Raw genomic sequence first — 25,890 nt, 5'->3', positions numbered from 1 at the left:
ATATTCAGACATACCATTTTGAACTCTTCTGTCCAAAATGTTCCAGGTGTCTTGTAGTTTGTTCAGATGGGACTTTTCAAAACCTGAGCATATTATTTTGAGAGAGAAGACGTTATTGTCAAGCAATTGTTGTGTAGTGTATTTCTTTTGGTACTGTGATGAACTTTAATGTCTATTAGTATTACGAAGGTCTGGAGATTGGCATGTTTTTTGTTTTTTTAAACTCCTAGCATCGCACAGTATAACCTGATTATTGCTACACACTTCACTCTTGGGCAGACTGGTAACTGTTTTCACATTTCCACTTGTGATTTATCTTCCCCACTGGAGACCAATGGATTCCAGCTTGTTTTTCACTGGCCATATAAGCAACTTGTCCCAGGTTTAGCAACACTTGCTTCTCTATGGCCATACATGCCTTTTCTATTTTACATTGTGTCAACACACTGACAAAACTCCTGAATTTACAAAGGTGCACACACATGCTGAGGATCAATTAATCAGGTACATCTGATTAGCACGTCCCTTTGTTAGTTCGTGTGGAAGCAGAAGACAGTGTCATTAGTTCTTACAGTAACATACTATTTTTGCATTTTTTTGACTCCGTATTTGTTTCAAAAAAATAATGACATGATACAATATTTAACATTTTTATTAATCAGAGGTTGCATTTGCCTGATTTTAAAACTTGTAAAGGGTTAGGTGATTATTATAATGAATTATAATATATATAATATTATGAACTGAAAAAGTATACAGGTTTTTTTTACGTCTGTATATAAATTTGACCGGTGTTAAATCTCAGAACAGGGGTCTTTTATTTTGAAGGCCTGCCTCCTACCTCATTCGTGTACGTGTGTGTCTCTACGTCTGTCCGCGTCCTTGTGTGTGTGTGTGTGTGTGTGTGTGTGTGTGTGTGTGTGCGTGTGTGTGTGTGTGTGTGTGTGTGTGTGTGTGTGTGTGTGTGTGTGTGTGTGTGTGTGTGTGTGTGTCTACATCAGGTACAGCACAGTAAAGCATGCCTCTGTGTCGGTCAGGATTTAAATTGTGACTGATGCGATGAAATGTGTTTTATGACGAGAAACGGGATGGAAGTAGATTCTGGATGAAGCTGAAATCATTCAAAGATTGACCAGGTGATTGATCTGCATTTTCCCCAAATGAGAAAGAATAACGAGAAGTTTCCAACATGCCTCCGGAAGATAACAAAGCTGTAACAGGTAGGGTATGATCTTTTTTTTTCTTCGGTTCCCTTTGTATTTGTCCGGTTTTTTTTTTTAGAAAGTTTAGAAAAATGTGTGGTGAAAATAAAGTGTATTTTTATGTTGTTATAGGTTCTTAATCTCAACTAATTAAATAATGTATCCTATTCATTGTGACCCTCATAATGTTCTTTGTTTTTAAATCAGAGTTTAAGTCGTTCTGCTGGTTTTCCTCCGTCATTCCAGTTTTTTATTTGAGCGCTTTATTAACGTAAACGTCGCTGCGGACACAGCTGTCTGCTGACCACACATTGGCGTCCCTTTAAATAGATTTAAATAGATAGATCTTTTTCATTTTTCCCCCAAAGTAAAACATAGAAGTTAATTATTTTCAAAGATTAAAAAAACAAACAAACAAACAAACAAACAAACAAACAAACAAACAAACAAACAAACAACAACAGAACACACACGCACACGCTTCAATTCCCGTTATGAGCAGAAATAAATGCGCTAAACTACATGTTTTGCCTGATCAGAACAGACTGATGTCTGGAGTCCTGCTTGGAGGAATCCAAATGTGCCCCTCAACTTGCTGAAACCTGCTGTTTCTCGCAAATGTGAGTCTCAAACAGGCACTTGTCTTCGCTCCAGCGCAACACATAATTAAACAGTCTGTCTCCATTTGTACAACCATTTTTACATCCTGCCAGCCATCATATCTTTTACTGAGCCACCTTAACGGATAATTTCATTAAAAACCATGTCCAGGCATACCATTATCACTTCGTCACTGACCAGAAAATGTTCTAGCGTTTGTGGAGCCTTAAAACTGCCCATTATTGTAATGTATGAGACCTATATGGCCAGTCATGTATTTTTGATTGAGATATTCATATAATAATCAAAAAGAGTTTAAAATTATACCATCTTCATGATTTCTGGTGCACCTTTGGACCTGTCGGCATGAGTCTGAGGGGTTTGTTTAAAAAAACCTGTCAAAGCTGAAAGTGCACCAGCTGATTCTTTGAGAAGACATTGCTTAGTTATGCAGTCATTATTTTTTTTTAAGTTATTATTATTACTCTATGAACAGTGGATTTCAGTCTTTATGTTCTTTTTGTCCACCTGCACATGGAAACTGCACATCTGCATTCTGAACTTGCACTTCTGAGAACCAGTTTTGTAAACTGCCTCATGATTAGCTTTTGGAAATCTACACTTTTTCTTGTCATTTAAATACTCAAAATTCACTAAGACGATTGGTTGACCCAGACTAAAAGATGCAAACCTGATCATGTCATCCTAGAGGCAGCAAGGATCTGTGAATCAGAGGCAGACAGAAGCAATGCATGATCAGGGACTAAAAAAAAAGGAGAAGGTTTGCTACAGGCTTCCAAACATCCCCCAACTCTCAGCTGCTGGTCGGCTCACAAAAAACCTTCTTTCACTGTCACAGATCCTAACTGAGAAATTATCCAGAGCAGCTCTTCATCCACTGAAACCCGACTGAAAAACCTTCTTTGACAAAGCATTTGATGGTCAGAGTATAACTATTTCTTATTAGAAAAAATAAATTATTTACCTGTGACAAAGCTACAATTATGTCATGTAGATATACACATATATCTATATCTATATCTCTCTCTCTCTCTCTCTCTCTCTCTCTCTCTATATATATATATATATATATATATGTCTTTTGCACTGAATGCTTTATATGTACCAGCTGCAGCTTCACAATGACATATAAATCAAGCAGATTCATCCCCTCCAATAAGTTCTCATTTTAAAAAGATGCATATCCATTCATCTTCATCTATGCTCGCTTCTTCCTATTCAAGTTCATAAAGGTTTGCTAGAGCCTATGACAGGTCTCATGAGGTTTAAAGGGAGTTGTGCAAAATGCATATGAACTGTTGAATTGCAGATGCCTGTCAGTGTTCTCGAAGCACATCTGACCAAACACATCTGTAATGGGTGGCCAGAAATTCTCAGGAAACTGGCTTGTAGAGAGCAGCTGCATAGTGATGACCGAGTGCTGTAATGGAACGGCGTTAGTTTTCATTTAATCTCCACCGCCTTTGATTAGAGGCAGTCCTCAGGAGGGGAAGTTCACCATGTGTCCATATGGGTGTGTGTGTGTGTGTGTGTGTGTGTGTGTGTGTGTGTGTGTGTGTGTGTGTGTGTGTGTGTGTGTGCATTTGTGGTAGTTTTGCAGTGTTGGCTGCTGACTGTCTTTCAGGTGCAAGAAAGAAAAAATGATTAAAAAATGAAAAAAAAAACTAAAACCCTTAAAACTGTCCTTTTAATTTAAAAAAGGGGACACTATGAAAAAGAAAATGCTTTTTTAGTTTCAGAATGAATGATTGCGGTGTGTAACAAATCTACTGATTCAAAAATCAGTATTTATGTAGTTTTAAATAATCCAAAATATATATTTTTAAAAGAACAAACTTGTGGAACAAACTACCTGTTTACAGGTTCAGGTTGATAGAGAGTCATAGAAAAGGTTGCAGTGATTGCCTCAAAAGTTTTTGCAATAAAATGTGAAGTTGAGGCTCCCATCATTTCTTTTCCAGAGCAGTTTAAATTTTTTAATTTTTCCAATGGTTTCAGTTGCACTAAAATTCAAGATCAATGTCAGATTTTCATTAGTCAGTTTTCAGTAAAATATTATCTATAAGTACTTTTATGAGTTTCAGGTTATTTCAGTGACCACTTTTCTTGCTTTAATGGAAGGTATGGAAGGTAAATCCTTCAGTCATTCAGCGAGCACTTGAGATCTTCAGGGTACTGTAGAGTAGGTTTCCCACATTTATCTCCATGCAGTTTCACACCTCGCTGCATTTGCTGTGCCCCGGAAGTACGTCTACAAAACACCCATTTAAAAAAGGGAAAAAACACACCTCACAAAGGAAGGGTGCAGAAATAAGTGGCTTACCTTGACCCCTACAGTTGGCAGGTTTGAACAGAACTGCAGAGATATGACTGAAAACAAGCTATTAAACTGCATCTCTGTGTTTTTTTTGTTGTTGTTTTTTTTTAACCAAATTCTGTCACATAAATTGTATTAATATGGAAAGAACTTGTGTCAACCTTTGACAAAGCATCATATTACATCTCCTTAGATGAACACATTTTGCCCTATAATAACAAAATCCTTTCAGGTTTCTTAAAATGTGAAGAACAGTTTTAAACAGATTCTTTCCTTGCCACCTATGCTTTAGAATTGTGTTCGAACGTTTATAATAAATGCACGAGGAGTCATTGGAAGAGCATTAATAGGGGTGAAATAGTGATGCATTTCTGTGTTTTGTCAGATTATCATATCCAAAGGATCGTAATGCACTGATGGAGTGTGTCTCTTGTGTCTCTGAAATGTTTTTTTTTCTTCTTTTAATGAGCCTGCATTAGCAGCACAGTTTGGTCAGAATTGTGCATATAAACAACACACATCTATTTGTAACAAATTACACATTTTAGTTAACATTTAGTTAACTTAATTCTGATTCAAATGAATGGTCTGCATAATATGAAAAAAGATCCTTAATTAGATCCAGTCCCAGATCAAAACTTTTAACTTAGGTCACAAAGCTTAGTTATGGCTTCCATATTGTTCCTTAGCAAAAGGCCAGGCTGCAGGGATCCTGTAATACCATGATAAGGACATTTAGAAACACAATGATTTAAAAGTAACAGGACATTCCATTACCCCAGAAGTTGTAAATATTAATAAGGTGTTATTAAAATAGTTTTCTTCCAATTCTCCTGCTGCACTTTTCCACTGTGTCGGCACTTCGGGAGTCCATTAGAGGCTTTCCACAATAAATCAAAGGGCTAACTGAAGAGACATGCCAGTAGAAGATTTTCCACCACCTGGTAATTCTGAAATCATTAAGGGTTAATGTTAGAGGGTTATAAGTCATCAATAAAACATCAGTGAATTATTCATTAAGGTTACACCAACCAGTGTTTTCTCCATGTTAAAATATTAATTTAAATTTAATAGAAAGTAAAATATTTGATCATTTTTAGGAGGTGACATCTCGCTTTCATGGTCTCTCATTGCTACTATTTGCAAAAGCCAGACAAAGTAACCTCAGACTCCTATCTTGATTGTCCCTCTTGACAATTTCTTGCGGGGACTTTGTCACACATCCACAATGATTGTCAACAATGGCTATAAGATGAAGCGAGCTCACAGAGCTACAGGGGACATCATGACAGAAGCGAGCAACTTGAAGAAATGAAAAAGAAATAAGAGCCGAACCAAGTGTCATAACAGGTGTATTTCATTAGCAGGGGTTGCGGGGTAAACCAGCTAGACAGGAACCTCTAACAGGACAGACCCCGCCCTTCGCCCTTTTAGCTGCCGTGTCTCCATTACACTGTGGTGCCACTTTAGGACCATTGACCAAACAAATAACATTGCTCATCGCTTGATAAGAGTAATGTGCATTTTTTGCAAATGGGAAACAACATAAAAGTTGTAATTTAATACATTTAACAATAAAACTCTAATTTTGGGTTATGGGTTGGGGGTAGATGGTGACAGAGGTGTGGTGAAGCCCAACAATTATTGTCAATTACTCTCACAGCATCAATGGGGAAACCATTCAAGACAAGGTTCCCATTTTACCAAAATACGTATATATATATATATATATATATATATATATATATATATATATATATATATATATATATATATATATATAGACAGGGCTGCACATAAGTGGGCCGCCAGAGCGCATGCGCCGTCAAGATCCACAGTTCGCTGTCAATCTTGTGCTGCGAAGCGCTTTTGCGTACCAACAGCTGGGGCTCATATTATTGGTTGTGGCCAGACCAGAATACTAATATTAAAAAATCTATTGCGAGAGCTTTTCCCCAGAACTGCCACTCACTTAAGTTGAATTATTGAAATAGATTAACTTTTACACCATATTCTAGTTTAATTATTGAAATAAATTACCTTTTACACCTAATTCTAGTTGAATTATTGAATAAGTTAACTTTTACACCATATTCTAGTGGAATTATTGAAATAAGTTAACTTTTACACCATATTCTTCACCTGAAGCAATATTCTACACCTTGACTGATGTGGACATACATAGCATAGGAGGCTATTTCAGCTGCTATATGGTTGGCTGTCTGTACAGTCATGCAAGTTCAATGCTATTAAAGAACACGTTTTTTCATATAAAATAAACACATTTTTATGCAGTTTAGAAGTTTTGTGGCTCTTTTTTGGCTCCTGCGCTGCTGAAATCGGGGCGTCCTTTATTTCTATTCCTGAAAGTTGGCAACCCTAGGTGCAAAATATGCCGTGAGCATCCCAATCTGGCCGATAAAAACTGTAACTTTTATACTGACTCTATAGACTAACGCGCACCATAATTTGTTAATTCATCTTTAAAAGTGAATAAATATCATTTTGTCTATAACTTATTCCTGCATCCCTCTTTTATCGATCCGGCGAGACGGGTCACTTCTATATATATATATATATATACTGTATATATATATATATATTTATAATGTGTGTGTGTGTGCGTGCGTGCGTGCGTGCGTGCGTGCGTGCGTGCGTGCGTGCGTGCGTGTGTGTGTGTGAGTGTGTGAGAGTGTGTGTGTCTGTTACTGTAGTTAGCAAGCTAGCATTATCTGAATCCCAATTAACTGAGGTAATGTTTTCTTTCTAGGTGAAACATCACTGGCTGGTGAACTTCTAGAATAAATCACTTTGTTGCAAGGATGACTGTCAGTGCATCCGATGAATGTGAATCAAAGAAGAAGACAAGAAAACAACAACGGTGCTTAAACAGTCCTAATCAGTGACCAAACAGCTATTTCAAGGATCCTCCATTGGGATAAATCCGATACACCAGTTAGGGATGTCAACCCTTTTAAACAGTTACTTTCATAATGCGACTTTTACTGAAAGTTAATGCTCTAAATGAAGAGGAAAAGACATGGAAACCTTCTGAAGTGATGGTCCTCATCCCTTATTACTGCACCAATGAGCATCAGCTTTGATTAACTGACACAGCCATCAGCGACCATGGCCACCAACCTGAGCTCCAGAATCGACACCCCGACCAACATCTCCCTGAGTTCCAGTATTCCCATCTCTGACTCACTCGAATACAAGACAGTGTCTGTGTTTCTGGTATTGCTGGTGTGCGGAGTTGGCATCGTGGGCAATATCATGGTGGTCCTTGTCGTCTTCACTACGCGACACATGAGGACGCCCACCAACTGTTACCTCGTGAGCCTGGCCATAGCTGACCTGACGGTGCTAGTGGCGGCAGGCCTGCCAAACGTCGCAGATAGTCTGACAGGCACATGGATTTTTGGACATGCTGGGTGTCTAGGGATCACCTACCTTCAGTACCTGGGGATTAATGTGTCCTCCTGCTCCATCACTGCATTTACTGTGGAAAGGTGAGAAGGAGCTGCTGCAACTGTTCTCAGTGCATGTTTTAGTGCCTTTTGCAGAGTCATAACTGAGATTAATTTGTATGGGATAATATGGGAGACCTGGTGAGAATCCCGTCCTCCGCAGGTCTACAATTAGAAACAAATCTAAATATATATTTATGTTTTGTCCTGAATTTTCCTGAAATCCAATAAGATTTGAATGGAAATAAGTCACATTTTCTTTTTCACATGATTGTATTACACAGTAAAAGAACAGTTGATGCTGATTTAAAAGTGTTCAATACACCAACAGCATTTTAATCAAGTGTTTAAAATGATTTGGCTGATCAGAGAACTTATACACAAGGTAAGGGCATTTAGTTATCTTTCTATTTTAATTTACTGTTTATATTGTGTACTTTCAGTTTCACTTAGTGTTATGTTTAGACACTAACACCACTTTGTTAGGTTTATGAAGAAAATCTCAACTATGTTGAAATACACAGTTTCACAATATTTATCTGCCATAATGATGCACAAATAGCAGCTTCCCAGCACTTTTCTTATTCTTCTATACAAAAGGCTACCCTCTGCTCTGATCCAGACAAGATTGGTCTTACATTCTCACAACATAGATTGACAAATAAAATGTAATGACTATCTAGGGATTTGAAAAATGTTCTTCTTTCTTTTGTTTACAAATTTCTTTGCTGGTTCGAAGCAGTTCCTTCAATGGAACTGTTTTATCATACAGACAGTTACGTAATGTTATTTGTAGGGGTGTCTAATTAGCGCGTTATTTGCGATTAATTAATTACAGGCATATTTAGCGCATTATTGTTTAATAATCGCTTAATGCATTTTTAAACACTAACTTTACTTTTTCTGTTTGCAAGTTGCCTTTATTATGAAATCCGTGTTTGTGCGGTGGGCTTGTCGGGGGAGGGGCGTAGCGGAGAAGAGAGGTGAAAATGGAGGAGCAGGTGAAAGTTGTCGGCCCAGTGAATGGGGGATTTACATTTTTAAAACGCCCCGAAGGCACCATTGATAAAGGTAGATATGTGTCTTGGTGGAAAGGACTTTCCTGACCACCGAAGCAGCTCAAGTTCAGCCACATAAACGCAAAGCACCCGGTCGCGAGCGCAGCCGCAGCTAACGTTATGCAGCAACGATGTTGCCACAGCAACGGTCTTCCCCAAACTAGACTGGAGGAGAGCACCGCACATGCGCACGTCTGCAACAAATAGGCTGGCGAATGATCTTGCCAAGTGGATGTAAATGGCTAGTACTGCATGTGTTCAAGTCTGGTAAAATAATAAATAAATGATTTTATGATGCCACTTTTTTTGTTGTTATATATCAATCTTTTGATCTGCCACAATTGTAATGAATTTAAAGGAAAACACCTCAAGTTGAGGGCTTTTTTCAGCAATTTTTAGGTGAGATTAAAAAAGCGATTAATTAGATGAATTTATTTCAGATCTTAATTAATTAATGCCTCCATTTTTTTTAATTGATTGACAGCACTTGTTATTCAATGTATACTTGATTATTATTATTATTGATTTCATGTCATGCTGATGGAGGAACAAGTTGTTGTTGGTGGTCATCGGCTGGATCACTAAAACAAGAAAAACGTTTGACTGCTTTCCGTTCATGTTTCATTATTTTTACGGTTTAATTTGTACTGATTTATCCATCTCCTTTTCATTCTTTATTACTGTACCTTGCTTTTAAATGTGTATTCATCTGCATGGCAGCCATCAGTATTTGTATTTAAAGAAAATGGCAGCACAGACGCCAGAAAAAAGCACCTGAGCCACACAAGTATGTCTTGTGATTTCTTCTAACTAAAGGCATAGACCCTCGAGATGGATCCGCCTGCCTGAGCCAGCTAAAGGTCCAGTGGGCTGGGGTCATGAATGATAACAGCACCTCAGCTTGTTTAGGATGACAAGTAGAGCAACAACTTTTGCTGAGCAGATTCCTTAACAAGGATTTTAACACAAGGCATTCGTGCCAGTGGACTCTTCCAAAACAATAGTTACGCTTCTCACTATGCGCGTGCTTGGTTCAACTTTGGTAAGGATTAAAGGATGAATTAATTTGCTACATCGCAACTCCCGTCTAGGGGTTGGAAAATCTCTCTGTACACTGCCAGCTACCATATTCTTTAAGTGTCAAAACAAATAATTTCCCAAAAAAGCTGCATCAGAAGATTTTATTGTGCCTCTTCATGAAAGTAGCTATATGATTTGTTAGAGCAGATTTAAATCGCAAACAAAAGGAGCTTAATTAGCTGTGTAAATATCTCCAGACCTTCCACTGATAAAATTGTTTTCAGCATCAGAGAGTTATATCAGTTACTTCTTTGACTACTCCATCCAGAGGTGTCCAGTCTGGAAAGTGTTAAAACCAGAGGTGGAAAAAATACAAAAATATTGTACTTAAGTAAAAGTAAAAATTTTCTGCTTGAAAATTACTTAAGTAAAAGTAAAAAGTACCCATTAAGAACATTACTTAAGTAAAAGTATAAAAGTACCTCAACTTAAATATAATAAAGTACCAAAAGTACATGGTGTAAAATGTACTTAAGTACAAAAGTAAAAAGTACAAAAGTAAAAAGTACAAAGTACAAAGTACAAAATTCAAAGTACAAAATTATTTTCAAAAGGATTGCAAAGAAATGAAGAATCCAAGAATTTGCTTACAACTCTAAATAATGGTGATATTATTCTGACCCCTTTAGCGTTTGTTTCCATTACCCCATTTTAATTTCTCCCTTTGCTCATCACTGCTGCTGTACCCCATTGGCCCCGCTGACAGGTCCACCCCCAGCCTGTATATGCGGTGACAACATTAAGCAACCCCAGCTGATAAAGGATGAGACTTTTGAACTTTTAAATGCCAAAACCACCTTAGAAGGGGTGGAATCAAAGAATGGTGCGCATGGACACGCGTCGGCTGCCGCTCAAGGCTGATTTATGGTTCCGCGTTACACCAACGCAGGGCCCGTATCCTACGGCGAGGCTCTGCGTCGATTTAACGCGGGCCCATAATTCAGGCTTCAGTCCTCATCGGTATTCGACGACACGGCGGTTCCTCCGGCCTTCCGGCCCGCCTCTGCGGCGCAACTCTCCCGGGAGCTGCGGCTCCTTCTCGGTATATTCACGCGCCCCCCTTCCTTCCCATCCGCCTTATGGTTCCGCGTTAAATCTACGCACACCTTACGCCGTAGGCTACGGCGTATTGTGTGCGTCGCCGCGTACCCTACGCCGTAGCTCTGCGCCGGTGTAACGCGGAACCATAAATCAGCCCCCACTGTGCTCTTCTTTAATTTGTAGCGAGTAACGACGTGTCCAATTTTAAATGTAGCGGATTAAAAGTACGATTATTTCCTTGAAAATGTAACGAAGTAAAAGTAAAAGTACAGAAAAATGAAAGTATCAATAAAAGTACAAATTCTCAAAAATCTTACTTAAGTACAATAACGAAGTACTAGTACTTCGTTACTTTACACCACTGGTTAAAACTGATCTGAAACAATTCACACATTTAATCAGTATCTGTTATTTATTGGGGCCTAGAGGGAGCAGAGGAGATTTGGAAAATAGGATAAATCCTCATAACACCACTGTAATGAGCTGACCTGTCTCTGCATTTTCAATTTTCATGTCACCTGTGTGGATGAATCATTAATGAAATGCTTTATGTCACCCATGGAAACTGCTCCGGTACTGGGTTCTGTTGCCCTTTAAAAAATAGCTGAGCATTATGTCAACAGCTCAGTGGCATCTCTTTGATTGAGGAATAAAAACTCTTTTATATTTTTATTAGGGGGTACTGTAAGGCACAGTAGAACAGAAATCAATTAAACATTTACATTGAGTATCATATCATTTCTGTATGGCAATCTACAATATATAGTATATTTGACACCATAAAAATACTGTGCATCTCAATGGAATGAGAAAAAGATATATAGTCTACCTCTTAGGATATTTTTTCTTGATTTAAGGACTGAACATTACACAATCCAACGAAAGTAATTATAATGAAGGAATAAAAACTTTAAAAGGAGCACTAATTTGGACAGTGTAACTTCTCATTTGCAGGTATATCGCTATCTGCCATCCCATGAAGGCTCAGACCATGTGCACAGTGTCGCGAGCCAAGCGGATCATTGCCGGAGTTTGGATCTTCACCTGTGTCTACTGCCTCCTGTGGCCGTTCCTAGTGGATATTCAGGTTAGATCATTCACTTTGGATCATACTTGCCAGCCAGGGAATAAAGGAACATTTGTCCAATTCCCAGGTACTTTGATCTTCCTGATACATATTTCATATTTGCGCTCAACTTTATTAACTTGGTCAATGTAATTAAGGGTGCACCGTTCAGACAACTCAATAATCTTTATGATACGCTGTTTTAAAACAGTTTTGTTACATGGAGCTTGTTTCCTTTGAACTTGAATAAAAGCTTGTAGTTATACACTCACGGCCACTGTCTGCACCTGTCCAATTGCTTGTTAACGCACATTTCTATGTCAGCCAATCACATGGCAGCAACTCAACATATTAAGGCACGTTGACATGGTCAAGACGATCTGCTGCAGTTCAAACCAGCATCAGAATGGGGAAGAAAGGGGATTTAAGTGACTGAACGTGGCATGGTTGTTGGTGCCAGACTGGCTGGTCCGAGTATTTCAGGAACTGCTGGGATTTTCACGCACAACCATCTCTAGGGTTTACAGGGAATGGTCAGAAACTGAGACTACAATTCACAAAGTTTCACCAAAAATGGACAACAGAAGAAGGAAAAAAGTTGCCTGGTCTGATGAGTCTCGATTTCTGCTGCGACATTCGGATTTTAGGGTCAGAATTGGGCGTCAACAACATGAAAGCATGGATCCATCCTGCCTTGTATCAACGGTTCAGGCTGGTGGTGGTGGTGTAATGGGGTGGGGGGATATTTTCCTGCCCTACCTGAGTATTGTTGCTGACCATGTCCATCCCTTTATGACCACACTGTTCCATCTTCTGATGGCTACTTCCAGGAGGATAACATGCCATGTCATAAAGAATCATCTCAGACTGGCTTCTTGAACATGACAATGAAGACCACATTGTGAAGTATGTCTAGAAGGATGAGCTACTGTATCGCATGCTGCACTAAAATCAAGCAGAACTAAAACAGACAGCTTCTTCTCATCCATATTCAGGCTGAGGTCATTCACATTTTCATTCAGCACTGTTCATATTGTTGTTGCTCAGAAACCCAGATAGCTATATATATATAAAAAAACTAATATATTTGTATGATTATTTAGATGATGAAAAACAAGCCTTTCTAAAACTTTAGTTAGAAATGGTCAATTGGAGGCTGCTCTTTGGTTATCAAGTATGGAAACATTTAAGTTGATTCTCTTCAGAAGGGGTTTGACCATGGCAGTCTTGGAAACGACTGATCTCCACCATCTGGAGAGAATAATTTACTCTTGTCAGTAAATCATCGATGATCCAGGTTCTGGTCTTATGAATTTTGACTGAATTGTAACAATTTTATTTGTGGACTGCTAAATGTTCACATTTAGTAATGGAAGACTCACTGGCTGACATTATAGGACAATATTTGCTTTTCTTCTCTTAAATTAGTCTTTTTCAAATTTTATTTTTGGACATGTAAATCTCAAAGGCTTGAACAACGGATTTCCTCTTCTTTTGTTCATGAAAACATTTCCCCTTCCATCCAGAAAGCGTCATCAGTTCTAGGACCCAGCAGGTGTTTCTGTACCAACAGAGTACGAAGCGGATCTTGTGACAAACTGTACTTTTACATGTAAGTGGAAGGGGATGTCACAGTCACTTTAGGCTAGAGAGTGAAAACAAACCCAAAAGAAAGAGAAAAATGAATTTAACCTGAGACTGTATGAAAATTAAGTCAAAGACAAGAAACATGCATTATATACAGTAGGGGTGTCACATTAGCGCGTTAATTGCGATCAATTAATTACAGGCATATTCATTTTTTTTTTAATCTCTAACTTTAATTTTTCTGTTTCTGAGTTACCTTTATTTTGAAATCTGTGTCTGTGCGGTGGTCAGTCCCACCTTGAAGTGGACATTGATTGGCTGTCCCGGTTTCACCTGCTGTCACAGTTTTCACGATGTCTGTGTGACATTCAGGTCTATCAAGACCAACACGTGGAGTGTGGCTACAAAGTGAAGCGGGAGCTCTACCTGCCCATCTACCTCATTGACTTTGCCATTTTCTACGTGATCCCGCTGCTCGTCGCCATTGTGCTGTATGCCCTGATAGCGCGGATCCTCTACCTCAGGTAAGGCAAGGGTTCTGTCTGAGCAGTGGAGGCTTTTTGGTCTCAGTGACCACTGGGAGAAATCAGCAGATGCTTGGTCTTCTGGGATAAGAAAACATATTTTTGATAATCATGGGCCAGATGCACCAAACGAAATGTTTTCACTCCGACATTTTTGTCGGGGTGAAAAAAAAAATTCAAAATATTTACAAAGCTTTGTGTACATTATGGTCTTGTTTTAGTCATTTTAACCATCCACACACTCGTCCACACATAGGAACCTAATTTCCCCGCCCATCTTTGTCTGCAAACTGATGTTGACACTCCCTAAACTTAATGTTTTCAAAAGGCCTGTGTTGAAAAAATTGATTTTCCAATTCTATATCGATTCTCATATTAATTCCTAAAAATTGGTTTATATGTCTAAAGATAGAAAAAATAAAACGGAATGTGGGAAAAACTAAAAGCGATTTCATACGTCCTCTGTTTGCTGTCCTGGATCTGTTTGGTAATTCTGCCCCACACAATGTTTCTGAAAGCAGTTCTATCAGCATTCTGGGAGGTGATTGGTCCTTACAGCATCATTAGCTGCCAATACTTGTTGTTGAATCTCAATTTAATACTAGTATTAATATGTTGCATAATTACACAGTCAAATCATTCATGCAACAGCTAAGAAAACAGTTTTAATAACACTAACCCGAATCGATATCAGAATCGAATCAAATGTTGATAATCAATTCTGAATCTTAACAATCAGAATCGAATCGATTCTTGACATTTGAAACAATCCCCAGCCCTGGTTTTCAAATAAAAATAGAAAAACAACAACATAGGAATACTGCCATAAAAAACACCTAGTTATGTTGTCAAACTTATTAAGCATCAATTTGAAACAGATACTGTATACACAGTCAGACAGAGCAGCTTTGCTGCACATTACTCTTCCACTTCTCACTACAGTTAGGACAAAGATCACATTCTAAATCTTCTTTTCCCTCAAAACAATCTTCATATCGCCAGTCTGCAACTATAAAGACTGCTGAAAACTATTGACCTTTGAGAATGCTGACTGCTGTTTCCAAATGCTCACTGGTATTTATGAGCACCTTGAAAAAGAAGATTTACACGTGCTGCTGCTTTGAGGAGGATGCCTAAATGTCAGAGGGTGATATTGAAACATGTGACATTTTATTCTAAATCAATGAAGGTGCAAATACTGTTTGTTGTACATCATGAAAACATTCATTCTGATTTGAAAACATTAAAAGCTATTCTTATATTGTAGTAAAGTTTTTAATTGCTTTGAATCTAGCAGACGAGAGGCAAAATAGCTTTATTAATCTATTCTTATTTAAAGCAGTCAATATATTTTTATCAGACTGGTTTGCGTCTTGTTGTGCTGTGAACCTTTTGAAGGTTGGTAGTTTTTATTAGTTACTTATCTACTAACAAAGACACACACACACAATGGGTATGTCAATGTGAAGGAGTTCAGTGAGCTACAGGGGGGAGGTTGTTGATGGCCTTATAAGTGAGTAGTAAAAATGTATAGATTATACAGAATTTAATAGGGAGCCCGTGAAGTTTCTGCAAGACACAGGTGTGGTAGCAGTTGTGATGGGCTGCCAGATGCAGAGGTGAGATTTTACATATGCTGAGTGAGTGACTTTATATCTCCTTCCCAATTATCTCTCTATACCTATGTCAGTATTTCATTTGCCAGCAGTCTTACCTTCCCCATAATAGCTGAGGAAACAAGTTTAAATTTGTTTGTCCTTGTTTTCTTTTTTGCACATTCTCAACCGATCCTTCTTCAACACATCTCTATTTGGGTATAGGACGTAAAGGTTCCTCAATCCAAGGACGTTTAGACACACACGAGTCAAGCACTTAAACTTAAATCACACACTGGCAGCTTCAGGTGGTTGTTAAAAATATGCCTATCTAAATCAATCATATTGATTAATGTTAAGTGTATTTGATTAATGTTGTCTTGTATAGGGCATGTTATGTCCCAATGGTCTTCAATTCTGGTCCTCATGAGCCAGTGTCCTGCACGTTTTAGATGTTTCTCTAATTTAACGGACCGCTATACAAGTGACTGTGTCATTATCAGACTTTTGCATACCTTGATGACATGCTGAAGACGACCATTAGAATCAGGTGTGTTGAAGTCTAAAATGTCTAAAACGTGCAGGACACCGGCTAATGAGGACAGGAATAGAGGGTATGCATTGACGTCACTTCTCCACTGGACCACGCCCCCTTACTCGCACTAAGTGGCAAAACATCAGCAACTAGTAGGGGAAACTGTGGAGAAGACGGGATAACAGCCGATTATCGGCTTAAATTAAAGGCAGTTGGACTTAACAGTGACCCGTACAGTTACCCGAAGAACCAGTGGTCCATGGCCATTAATATTTGGCCACAAATCGAGTTTCCTGATATTTATATGTACTTAATTTCTACGCCTGGGAAATACACGAAGCAAAGCTTGAAGGCATACAAAAGTCTTGACGCTTGCTCCTACTTCAAGGCAGGATATTTTGGCGAAATTAAAGTGATGAAGACACCGGACTTTATGATTTGACCGTCTATGGGCCCGATTTACTAAAGGTTTGCGTGTGTAAAAACCTGTGCAAACTTGACAGCACCCGCAAACCAAAGTGCCAGCTGATCTACTAACAGCGTGCAAAGAGGATTGCGTCTCTGAAATGCGCAAAATTGCACACGCAATTCAGTTAGTACTTTTGCCCTGATGAATAATCAATATGGGGCGTAACCGCCAGGGAGCGCTAAATACTGGGAGGGGAAGATGCAAATTGGTCCATTTACCACGCGCAATGAGATTTACCAAGCCTGAAAGTAATTGCGCGTATTGTGATTGCGTCTGTATTTAATACGTTCGAAAGGAAGGTGCTAATCTGCTGCTGCTGTTATTGTGGCAAGGAGGCAACATCCAAAATCCAAGAATACGCAGAGAGAGAGTCTTTATTCTGCTGCATGCTATTTTAAAAATGGTTGCACAAGTTTTATTAAAGGCCACTTTTTCTTTAGTTCTCCGCCTTATATCTTGCCACCTTCTCTTATTGTGCCCCCCTCCACTCGCCCACAAGCAGGCCAAGCCTTTGTGCCAAAACTTTGTATTTTATTGATTATTTATCTTATTGAACGTGAAATCATCCTTCGTAAATTACATTTAATTAAAACCCGTGCTTATTAATCACAAAACACAGGTTAAACATCATGACCAAATCCGCTCCGACCCGCTGTGTCAGTGATCAGCGCAGACAGACTGCAGCTTCGCCTGAATTATGGTTCTGCGTTAAATCGACGGCCATATGATGGTCCCGTCTGTCACACATTTACTGTCAGTGTTTGCTATATAATATATAATATTTGCAATATACTGTGGACATCTGAATAAAAACTTAACTCATAAATAGATTGAATCAAAGCGCTCTCCAGCTCTGTGTCTGATTGTCTTTTTCTCCTCAGATCATGCCGAGCACCGCGGGGTCACGTAAACCCGACCAATTAAATATTAAAATCAAATTCAGTCCTGTGGCCCGTTTTTCTATTTCGTATTTTTGATCTGTGCCTAAAATTGAAATATGAAAAACCAGACGTTTTTCCGTTTTTTGTGTTACCAACTGCATTTATTCTATCGCAGGTTTTCTCCGATATTGCGTTTCTTTTGGTAATGTTTAAATTTCTTTGCTGTAGTTCATGAATGTGTTTATTTGCCTCTTCCACTAATATCTCTAACTCCAACTCGTCAAATTTCATTTTGCGCTTGTGACTTGTGACTCTGCATTCCATCCAGACTCTCCATGGCGCAGATCTGCGCTCGCAAACCTTAAGACACGCAACACCTCATTTAAATACTGCTGTTTGCACCTGTTATCAATTGCGCACGCAATCTTAGTTGATCACCCGCAAACCACGCGCAAACAGCACGCGCAAACTTTTTCAGTGCACACGCAATTTAGTACTCTTTATTTAGGATCTTAGTAAATCGGGCCCTATGAGTACAGTCGATCAAACAACAGCTTTTTCCCATTTTAGATGTTTTCAAGTGCTCAAACTGAAATTTTATGCTGCCACACAGTCTTTCTTCCACACAGTGGGCGTAACCCACTGTGAAGTCGCATCTGTGACGTCAGGCGCATTCCCTCTATTGAAGACCACTGTTATATCCAACTGTGGTCCCTCATTGCACATCGAAGTTATAGAAAGCCAAAAGAAAATGAGAGGTATTCAGTATTGACATAATTGGGAGTTTTAATCCAAAGCTTATTAGCATTCTTTTTTTTTCAAATTTTGAGATTTGTGCAAATGTTTTTTTTTCGAACATTTTTTACATGCTACTTGTGTCCCTCCAGCCCTCTGCCAAATCACTCGGACAGCACCGCTACCACCCTGCGCAGGAGCTGCAGGGAAGCATCTGAGGCGTCGAGGACAGGTCGCCAAGGTCGGACAAAGAGCGCACACTCCTCCAGGAAACAGGTCTGAGCCTCATCACGCCTTCACCAGGTTTCCCTTTAACCCCTCTCTGCCCATCTTTCATTGTCATCTCATTGTGCTGTATGTCTGATCCCTCCAATAACTGCTGTGTGATGGGTTTCAGTTAAATTTGATTCTGGTGAGGATTTCATCTCAATAGCTGCTATCCATTCCCTCGGAAAACCGCCATCTTGTCAGGACTCTTGGGTATTCTGAGACCTGAAGGCAATCGTGGCTGTAATTAAAGTGACTACCTTCAAGCTTCTTTAACTACTCAGAAAAATTGTGAAAAAGTTCATTTTGGTCTGGAAAATGTTTCCTTTGTGTTTAAACTTTGTTTTCATAAAAGTTGCTCAGCGTTTGAAACTCCACAGTTGTTAAAGTAAAAATGTCCAGAAAAATATTTTTTATTGTGGGTCAACTTGCCAAAACAGCAAGTTGGAAGTACTCGCACATTCAGAATCAACAAAATGATGCACAATGGACTTTTGTTAAGCAGTGGCTGCTACTGCTGTACAGAGGTATGTGTGGCTGCGAGTCTGAGCCAGGAGTGGTGATGATGAAAGTCAGACGAAATATGACATGACCACTCTGACTGCGGTCGCTTCGACACAGATCAGATATGTCTGCGATTTAGGACCACATATGAAAGTGGCCTGGGTCCCGATTTGAAAATGGAATTAAGCTTCAAGTCTGAATGTAACCAAAGAGAGTATAAAGACATGCCTACACTTTGCAGCTTAACATTCATCAGGATGCATTAAGGCACAATATTCCCTCCCCAGTTTGTGCTTTCACAAAGTGTTTTTATATTCCTTAATCTGAGGGCAGTCCATTTCCTCTTCTTGGTGTCGAACTCCAGTCCTTGAGGGCTGCTGTCCAGTATGTTTTAGATATTTTCTCTGCTTGAACACACCTGGTTTATAGTTAGGGCCCGAGCACCTTCAGTGCGAAGGCCCTATTGTATCTGTAGGGCCTTTTTGCCCCCCTAAACGTGCCCAAAAAGTCACCAAATTTCGCACGCAAGACCGGCCTGGCGAAAAATTTGATATTTAATGGTATGCATTAATGGGCGTGGCGAAATGGCTCAACAGCGCCCCCCAGAAAACTTTGTGCCTCAAGCCCTCAAGCTCAAATACGGTTTGACGTACATGCACGAAAATCGGTACACACCTGTATCATGGCGCAACTTAAAGAAAAGTCTCTTGGCGCCATGGCCAAAACCGAACAGGAAGTCACCCATTTTGAATCAATTGTGTCATTTTGGCGAAATTTATGCCATTCCTTCGGCAGTTAATACGGCCCAAACCGTAACGTGCCCCCAAATGTGTTATACATCAAAACGTGCGTCTCCATCCTCCGACACCACGCATTACTTTTCTCTTTCAAAAGCGTTACCGTGGCGACGCTAGACGCCAAAAAGCGCGGCCACCCTTCATCTGATTGGTTCAGACAGAAAAAACTGCGCCTCAAGCCCCATAATATGGTTTGACGTACATGAACGAAAATCGGTACACACCTGTATCATGTCGCTACTTAAAGAAAAGTCTCTTGGCGCCATGGCCGAAACCGAACAGGAAGTCGGCCATTTTGAACATTCTGAATTAATCGCGTAATTTTGGAGCAAAATATGCCATTCCTTCGAGAATTAATACGGCCCGAACCGTATCGTGAACCCAGATGTGTTATACTGTATATCAAAATGTGCGTCTCCATCCTGCGACTATGCGCATTACTTTTCTCTTTCAAAAGTGTTACCGTGACGACGCTAGACGCCATAAGGCGCGCCCCCCTTCATCTGATTGGTCCATATTTGATAGTTCCCCAAAAGTCACCAAATTTTGCATGCAAGGCAGGCCTGGCGATAAATTTGATATTTCATGGTTTGTATTAATGGCCGTGGCAAAATGGCTCAACAGCGCCCCCCGGAAAACTTTGTGCCTCAAGCCCCACAATACGGTTTGACGTACATGCACGAAAATCGGTACACACCTGTATCATGTCGCAACTTAAAGAAAAGTCTCTTGGCGCCATGGCCGAAACCGAACAGGAAGTCGGACATTTTGAATTAATTGTGTCATTTTGGCGAAATTTATGCCATTCCTTCGGCAAATTAATACGGCCCGAACCGTAACGTGCACCCAGGTGTGTTATACATCAAAATGTGCGTCTCCATCTTGCGACTACGCGCATGACTTTTCTCTTTCAAAAGTGTTACCGTGGCGACGCTAGACGCCAAAAAGAGTGCCCCCCCCTTTCTGATTGGTCCATATTTGATAGTTCCCCAAAAGGCACCAAATTTGGCATGCAAGCCAGGCCTGGCGATAAATTTGATATTTCATGGTTTGCATTAATGGGCGTGGCCTAATGGCTCAACAGCGACCCCTAGAATACTTTTCTCTTCCATAACTTTTGAATGGTTTGACATAGGCAAGGCAAGGCAAGGCAAATTTATTTATATAGCACAATTCAACACAAGGTAATTCAAAGTGCTTTACATTGACATTAAAAGCGGCAAGACATAATAACAAATAGGTAAGAATAAGAAAAGAAGTAAAATAATAAAAAGCACAAGCTGTTGGAGTTATTCTGCTTGAGGAGCAGAATAACTGAACGCTGCCTCACCTTGCTTGGTTCTGGTTCTTGGGACAAACAACAAACCAGATCCAGAAGACCTAAGGGGTCTGGGAGCTTCATAGGGAACTAACAAATCAACCATGTATTTTGGTCCAAGACCATTCAGTGTTTTGTAGACCAGCAGTAAGATTTTAAACTCTATCCTTTGACTCACTGGAAGCCAGTGTAGTGATTTCATGACCGGTGTAATATGGTCCAGTTTCCTGGTGTTTGTAAGGACTCTGGCGGCAGCGTTCTGAATCAGCTGCAGCTGCCTGATAGATTTCTTGTTAAGGCCTGTAAAGATGCCATTGCAATAATCCAACCTACTTAAAATGAATGCATGAATAAGTTTTTCCAGGTCTTGTTTAGACAGAATCCCCTTAATTCTAGCAATGTTTTTTAGGTGGTAATAGGCAGATTTGGTGATAAACTTTAGATGGCTGCTGAAGTTCAGGTCTGAGTCAATAATTACACCAAGATAGACATAGCGAGTTGTGGGTGGTGTCATCGGACTATTGTATGTCCTTGAGCTTCATTGGCCTGAATTAGCCCCGCCCCTTCTTCTGATTGGTTGTCTCTATTTTCTGCTATAACTTTTGAATGGTTTCACATAGAGAGCCGTGGGTGGTGTCATCGGACGCTGTATTGAGTCTTTGACCATAATTAGTGAAAATTAACCCCGCCCCTTCTTCTGATTGGTTGTCCCTATTTTCTGCCATAACTTTTGGATGATTTGACATGGAGAGTCGTGGGTGGTGTCATTTCTGATTTGCTTATGGGGGACGGTGGCCGTGAGTGCGAGGGCCCGTTCATCGCTGCTTGCAGCTTTAATTTTATTTGGATCCCCATTAGCTACAGCAAAACTTCAGCTATTCTTCCTGGGGTCTGACATAATAGACATGGTTCGATTTAATAGATCAGTATCAGCTTGTCATCAAGATTTTCACAAGTCTATTAATTGCAGTCATTACATCAGGGTTTTGAAGCAGGGAAACATCTAAAACATGCAGGATAGCAGCCCCCGAGGACTGGAGTTTGACACACCTACCTACTTTGTGCTCCATTGTCAGCAACAAGTCTAATCCGCAGGGATCAAGGGAAAGACAAGACAAGACATGATATACATAGAGGGCTTGACGAGACACAGGTGCAAACGATCAGGGCAGATGGGAACAAGGGAAGTCAAGGCAAAACACAGGATTTCAAAATAAAACAGGACGTAAATACAAAAACTGTGATATAACCAGCCCCCGGGTCTGGCACTCAGAAGGCGCGCCGATTTTTTCCAGTGGCCAGCCGCGGTACTGCAACCAAAAATCCCATGCGGCCCAGAAAGCTTTTTTCCCATAGACCGCAATAGTAAAAACTGTTCTAAAACTGTTCACAGGACACCTCCAGCTGTAATCCCCGGCAATTACTAATCTTTGTATTCTATATTTTTAAGTCATGGACTTTATATCCGTCAAAAATGTTTTATAACGGCCAGAAAAGTAAAAGAAAAGTCTCTTTCTGGGCGTGACGTCACGGCTGACGTCACAGCCGTGTCCGTGCATTCCACGGATGTTTTATATTAATATATATTATATAATTATATTATATTAATACATTAATAATATATGTAATGCTATACATGTAATAATATACATTAATTAATATATTATATTAATACATATTATATTAATATTCGCGTCATTGCCCCGGGGCATGATGGGAGGCCCCAGAGCATCATGGGAGGTGACTCAACTGCGCATGCTCCATGGGCCGCATAATGCGGAAGTAAACCCGCAAGTCAGAGATTTTTTCAGCGTATGCGCTGGCTGAGCAGAATGCATTGAAATGAATGGGCGGCCATTTTTAGTGTCCCATCCAGTTCTATAATACATCCATGGATATAACCCAAAGACCGTGACCTGTGGCAGGTGCAGAGCCCTTGGGTGGGGGTGGGGCTGTGGCAAAAGGCAGAGCCCTCTGCTGAAGGCTGTGGCAGAGGCAGAGTCCTCGGGTGGGGCCTGGACAGTGGCAGACTCCCGGGAGGAATGAAGACAGTTTGGGGCACGTCCGGGACCTCCTCAGGAAAAGGGAAATGGTGGGGTGTCTCGGGGATCACCCCTGGAACCGGGACATGGCGAAGACGTGAACCTAACAGGAACCTAAATACAAAACCGTGAAATAACTCAAAAATCCTGACAAAAACCCAAAACCGTGGGAAAGCCACAGGAGTGGTTTTCTGTACCTGTTTACCAGACAGCTGCTTTATAAACAACTCTCAATGTGTTTACTACTAGCTTTGTTTTGATCAGTGCCACCTTACTGTCATTGTTCCTGTGTTTGTTGCAGTGAGCCATGGCTGACTTGTTTACTGCTTTCACCATTTATGATTTGAATTTCTGGATTATCTGGCACAGATGCCACGTTTTTGCATAGTTACATTTTATTCACAACTGTGCTCTTCCTTTGAGCTTGCATTCTGATCCTCAATTCTCAAATGAAGCAACCATGAAAACGGAGTCCTTCGTGTTTGGTGGGTTTAACTCTGGTCACATTTATAGTGCACGCCTGTGCACAGTCAAGTGACGAAATTCCTTTTGTTTTGACAGACTCTGCTTCCTCTGTTTTAATATGTACCTAAGCTCAGAATTTGCAAACTCACAGGGATGTTTTACAGAACAATGGCTTGGATAATATCCTGTTTTGTGTATTTCACAACTTCCAGAATAACAAAGTGGCCATCCTGTTATAGCTGTTTTACTTGACCAACTGACAATTACAGTAAGGGGTATAAAGGCTCACCTACTGTTGAACAGTGAGGAGGTATGTCGGTTCACCATTGGTAATAGCACCAAATTAGGGAAGTTCACTTGATAAAATGTTACTACTACTACTACTGGCATTTAGCAGGCGCTTCTATCCAAAGCGACTTACTTCTGAAGGAACAACACAAGCAAGAAATCACGTAGGAGGGTACAGCATGGATAGGTGCTGGTCAGACTGCTGTGAGTCCATATGGACACATGTGCTGCCATGCTAGTGCTAGGTTGTTGTTTTTTTAATCATGGTTTGAATTTTGGCTGCCAACGATCACAAGAATGAAGTCATCAAGAGAAAAACTTGTGTGGGTCAGTGTTTCCCAAGTGATATCGGGGTCAAACTGGTGTCTGTGGCCAACAATCTGTTGCTAAATCTAATGTGCTTCAAAAGTCACTTGATAATCGTGACTTTTTTTTCCATAGTTCATCACGTTTAGTTCAAATAATACGTCTACTTTTTCACATGAGTTAATTTTGCTTGCTTTTATTGAAAATAAAATAGTGCAGGTTTTTGTTTCTTCCCTTTTACCAAGTCAGTAGCTGCAACTAACTAGCCAAGTTTTCCCAGGTGTTAAGCAGTACAGATATTGGATATGGGTCACTTTAGAGCAGCCTTTCGCAACTGCTCTGGCTTCAATTTTTCGTGTACAACCCTTGCTGGATTATGTCTTAAAATTGCTAACATCAGGGATTGTGCATGTTCAAGCTAATACCAGAATAGCATCTAGTTTGTCCAATCCAAGAGAGACTAATTCTGAACCAAGCTTCAACATAGTATTGAAGATACATACTCAGAATCCATCTATTTTCCTCAACTTTTATGATTAAATCTTTCAATGCTTCCCAATGTGCCAAATGTATGCTTTAGCAACAACAATCCCAACTTCTATGTATTAATGAAAAACTGATGATTGTTGATCAATATACAGCTAATTCTTTACTCACTCTCGGCCTCCTCTAACCCAGATACTAGTTAAACTGACACTACTGTCTACAATACTTGAAGAGATCAAAATAACACCCACTGTTGTGGAGTCATTAAGGACAGACAAATTGCAGCACTGTGGAAAAAAAAAAAAGGTCAGTTCTACTGAGGGAAAAAGACCGACTGTATATTGGAGAGAAAAAAATAAAATGTAGAAAGTGGTAACACTGTCGTCGGTGATGGTTTTCTTTGTTATTGTTGTTTTTAAGACATTACATTTTCCGTACAGAAGGCAGCATCAGTTCAACCTGTCTGGTGGTGAAATTATGTGCACTCAGTGACCCTCCCGTCACCCCTTTTGTCTTGTGTCCACTGTTAGTTGTTTACCTGGTTTTGACCTGTTAAGCTGGCTCTCCAGTATCGTGCCATGCGTTTGTGGAGTTATTTTTTCCTTTCAATGATGAACACATCTGTGCAGTCTTCACTGACATTTAGCTAGCAAAAGGCATAGCTATAAAACCAACTCGATACCTCTAGTTGGTGAAACGGCAGTCCAGACTAAACCCAGAGCTGTCAGACATTCCATCACTGTTGTCGTTTGTCAAGTGTCTTTCTGTAGGTTAGTTTTTTGTTTTCACACGGCAAAGCAAAGTCTGTTGGTTTCTCTGCACAGTGTGGGAGCACCTGTCTGGAGCTGCTTCCCTGCGTGGTTTTAAAAGAAAAAAGATGTCCATTGAGGTGAGGGAGTTGAGTTCACAGCTGATCAAACTGTGCTTTGAAGTCATTTCGCTTCACGACTTCCACAGATGCTGTCTGGACTTATAACACGTGTTAGTCAAAGCCACTTTGTCACATTGGGTTTGTAGGATGTTGCATTTGGTGCTATGGTCATCTTGTGGGACCTAACTGCACTTTCATTTGAATAGTCCACTGCAAACCTTACTGGGCAGGTTTTGAAGACAGACAAGACACTGATTAAGTCAGATTCGTCATGAAAAATAAGAGTGAGGGAAGTTTTAATATGGCTTGCAGAAGAGGAGAGAAAAATAAGCACATCTTATGTCTTAAACACATGAACTGTTTGA

General features: G+C 40.0%; 1 protein-coding gene across 1 annotated transcript in view; it reads left to right on the top strand.

The window, feature by feature from the left end:
- The first annotated feature begins 1,082 nt into the window (after positions 1 to 1,082).
- Positions 1,083 to 25,890, top strand: part of trhr2 (thyrotropin releasing hormone receptor 2) — a 41,464-nt gene continuing 16,656 nt past the window's right edge. Inside the window, exons 1-5 of the mRNA XM_061722501.1 lie at positions 1,083 to 1,220; positions 6,911 to 7,652; positions 11,744 to 11,876; positions 13,815 to 13,966; positions 18,334 to 18,457. Of these exons, the coding sequence (XP_061578485.1) occupies positions 7,270 to 7,652; positions 11,744 to 11,876; positions 13,815 to 13,966; positions 18,334 to 18,457 (792 nt within the window). The 5' untranslated portion in view covers positions 1,083 to 1,220; positions 6,911 to 7,269. The remainder of the gene's footprint in view (positions 1,221 to 6,910; positions 7,653 to 11,743; positions 11,877 to 13,814; positions 13,967 to 18,333; positions 18,458 to 25,890) is intronic.

This window comes from Cololabis saira, chromosome 5 (assembly GCF_033807715.1).
Source record: "Cololabis saira isolate AMF1-May2022 chromosome 5, fColSai1.1, whole genome shotgun sequence".
Classification (NCBI taxonomy): domain Eukaryota; kingdom Metazoa; phylum Chordata; class Actinopteri; order Beloniformes; family Belonidae; genus Cololabis; species Cololabis saira.
The sequence above is the reverse complement of the archived record's forward strand: the minus strand, read 5'-3'. Positions and strand labels throughout refer to the sequence as shown.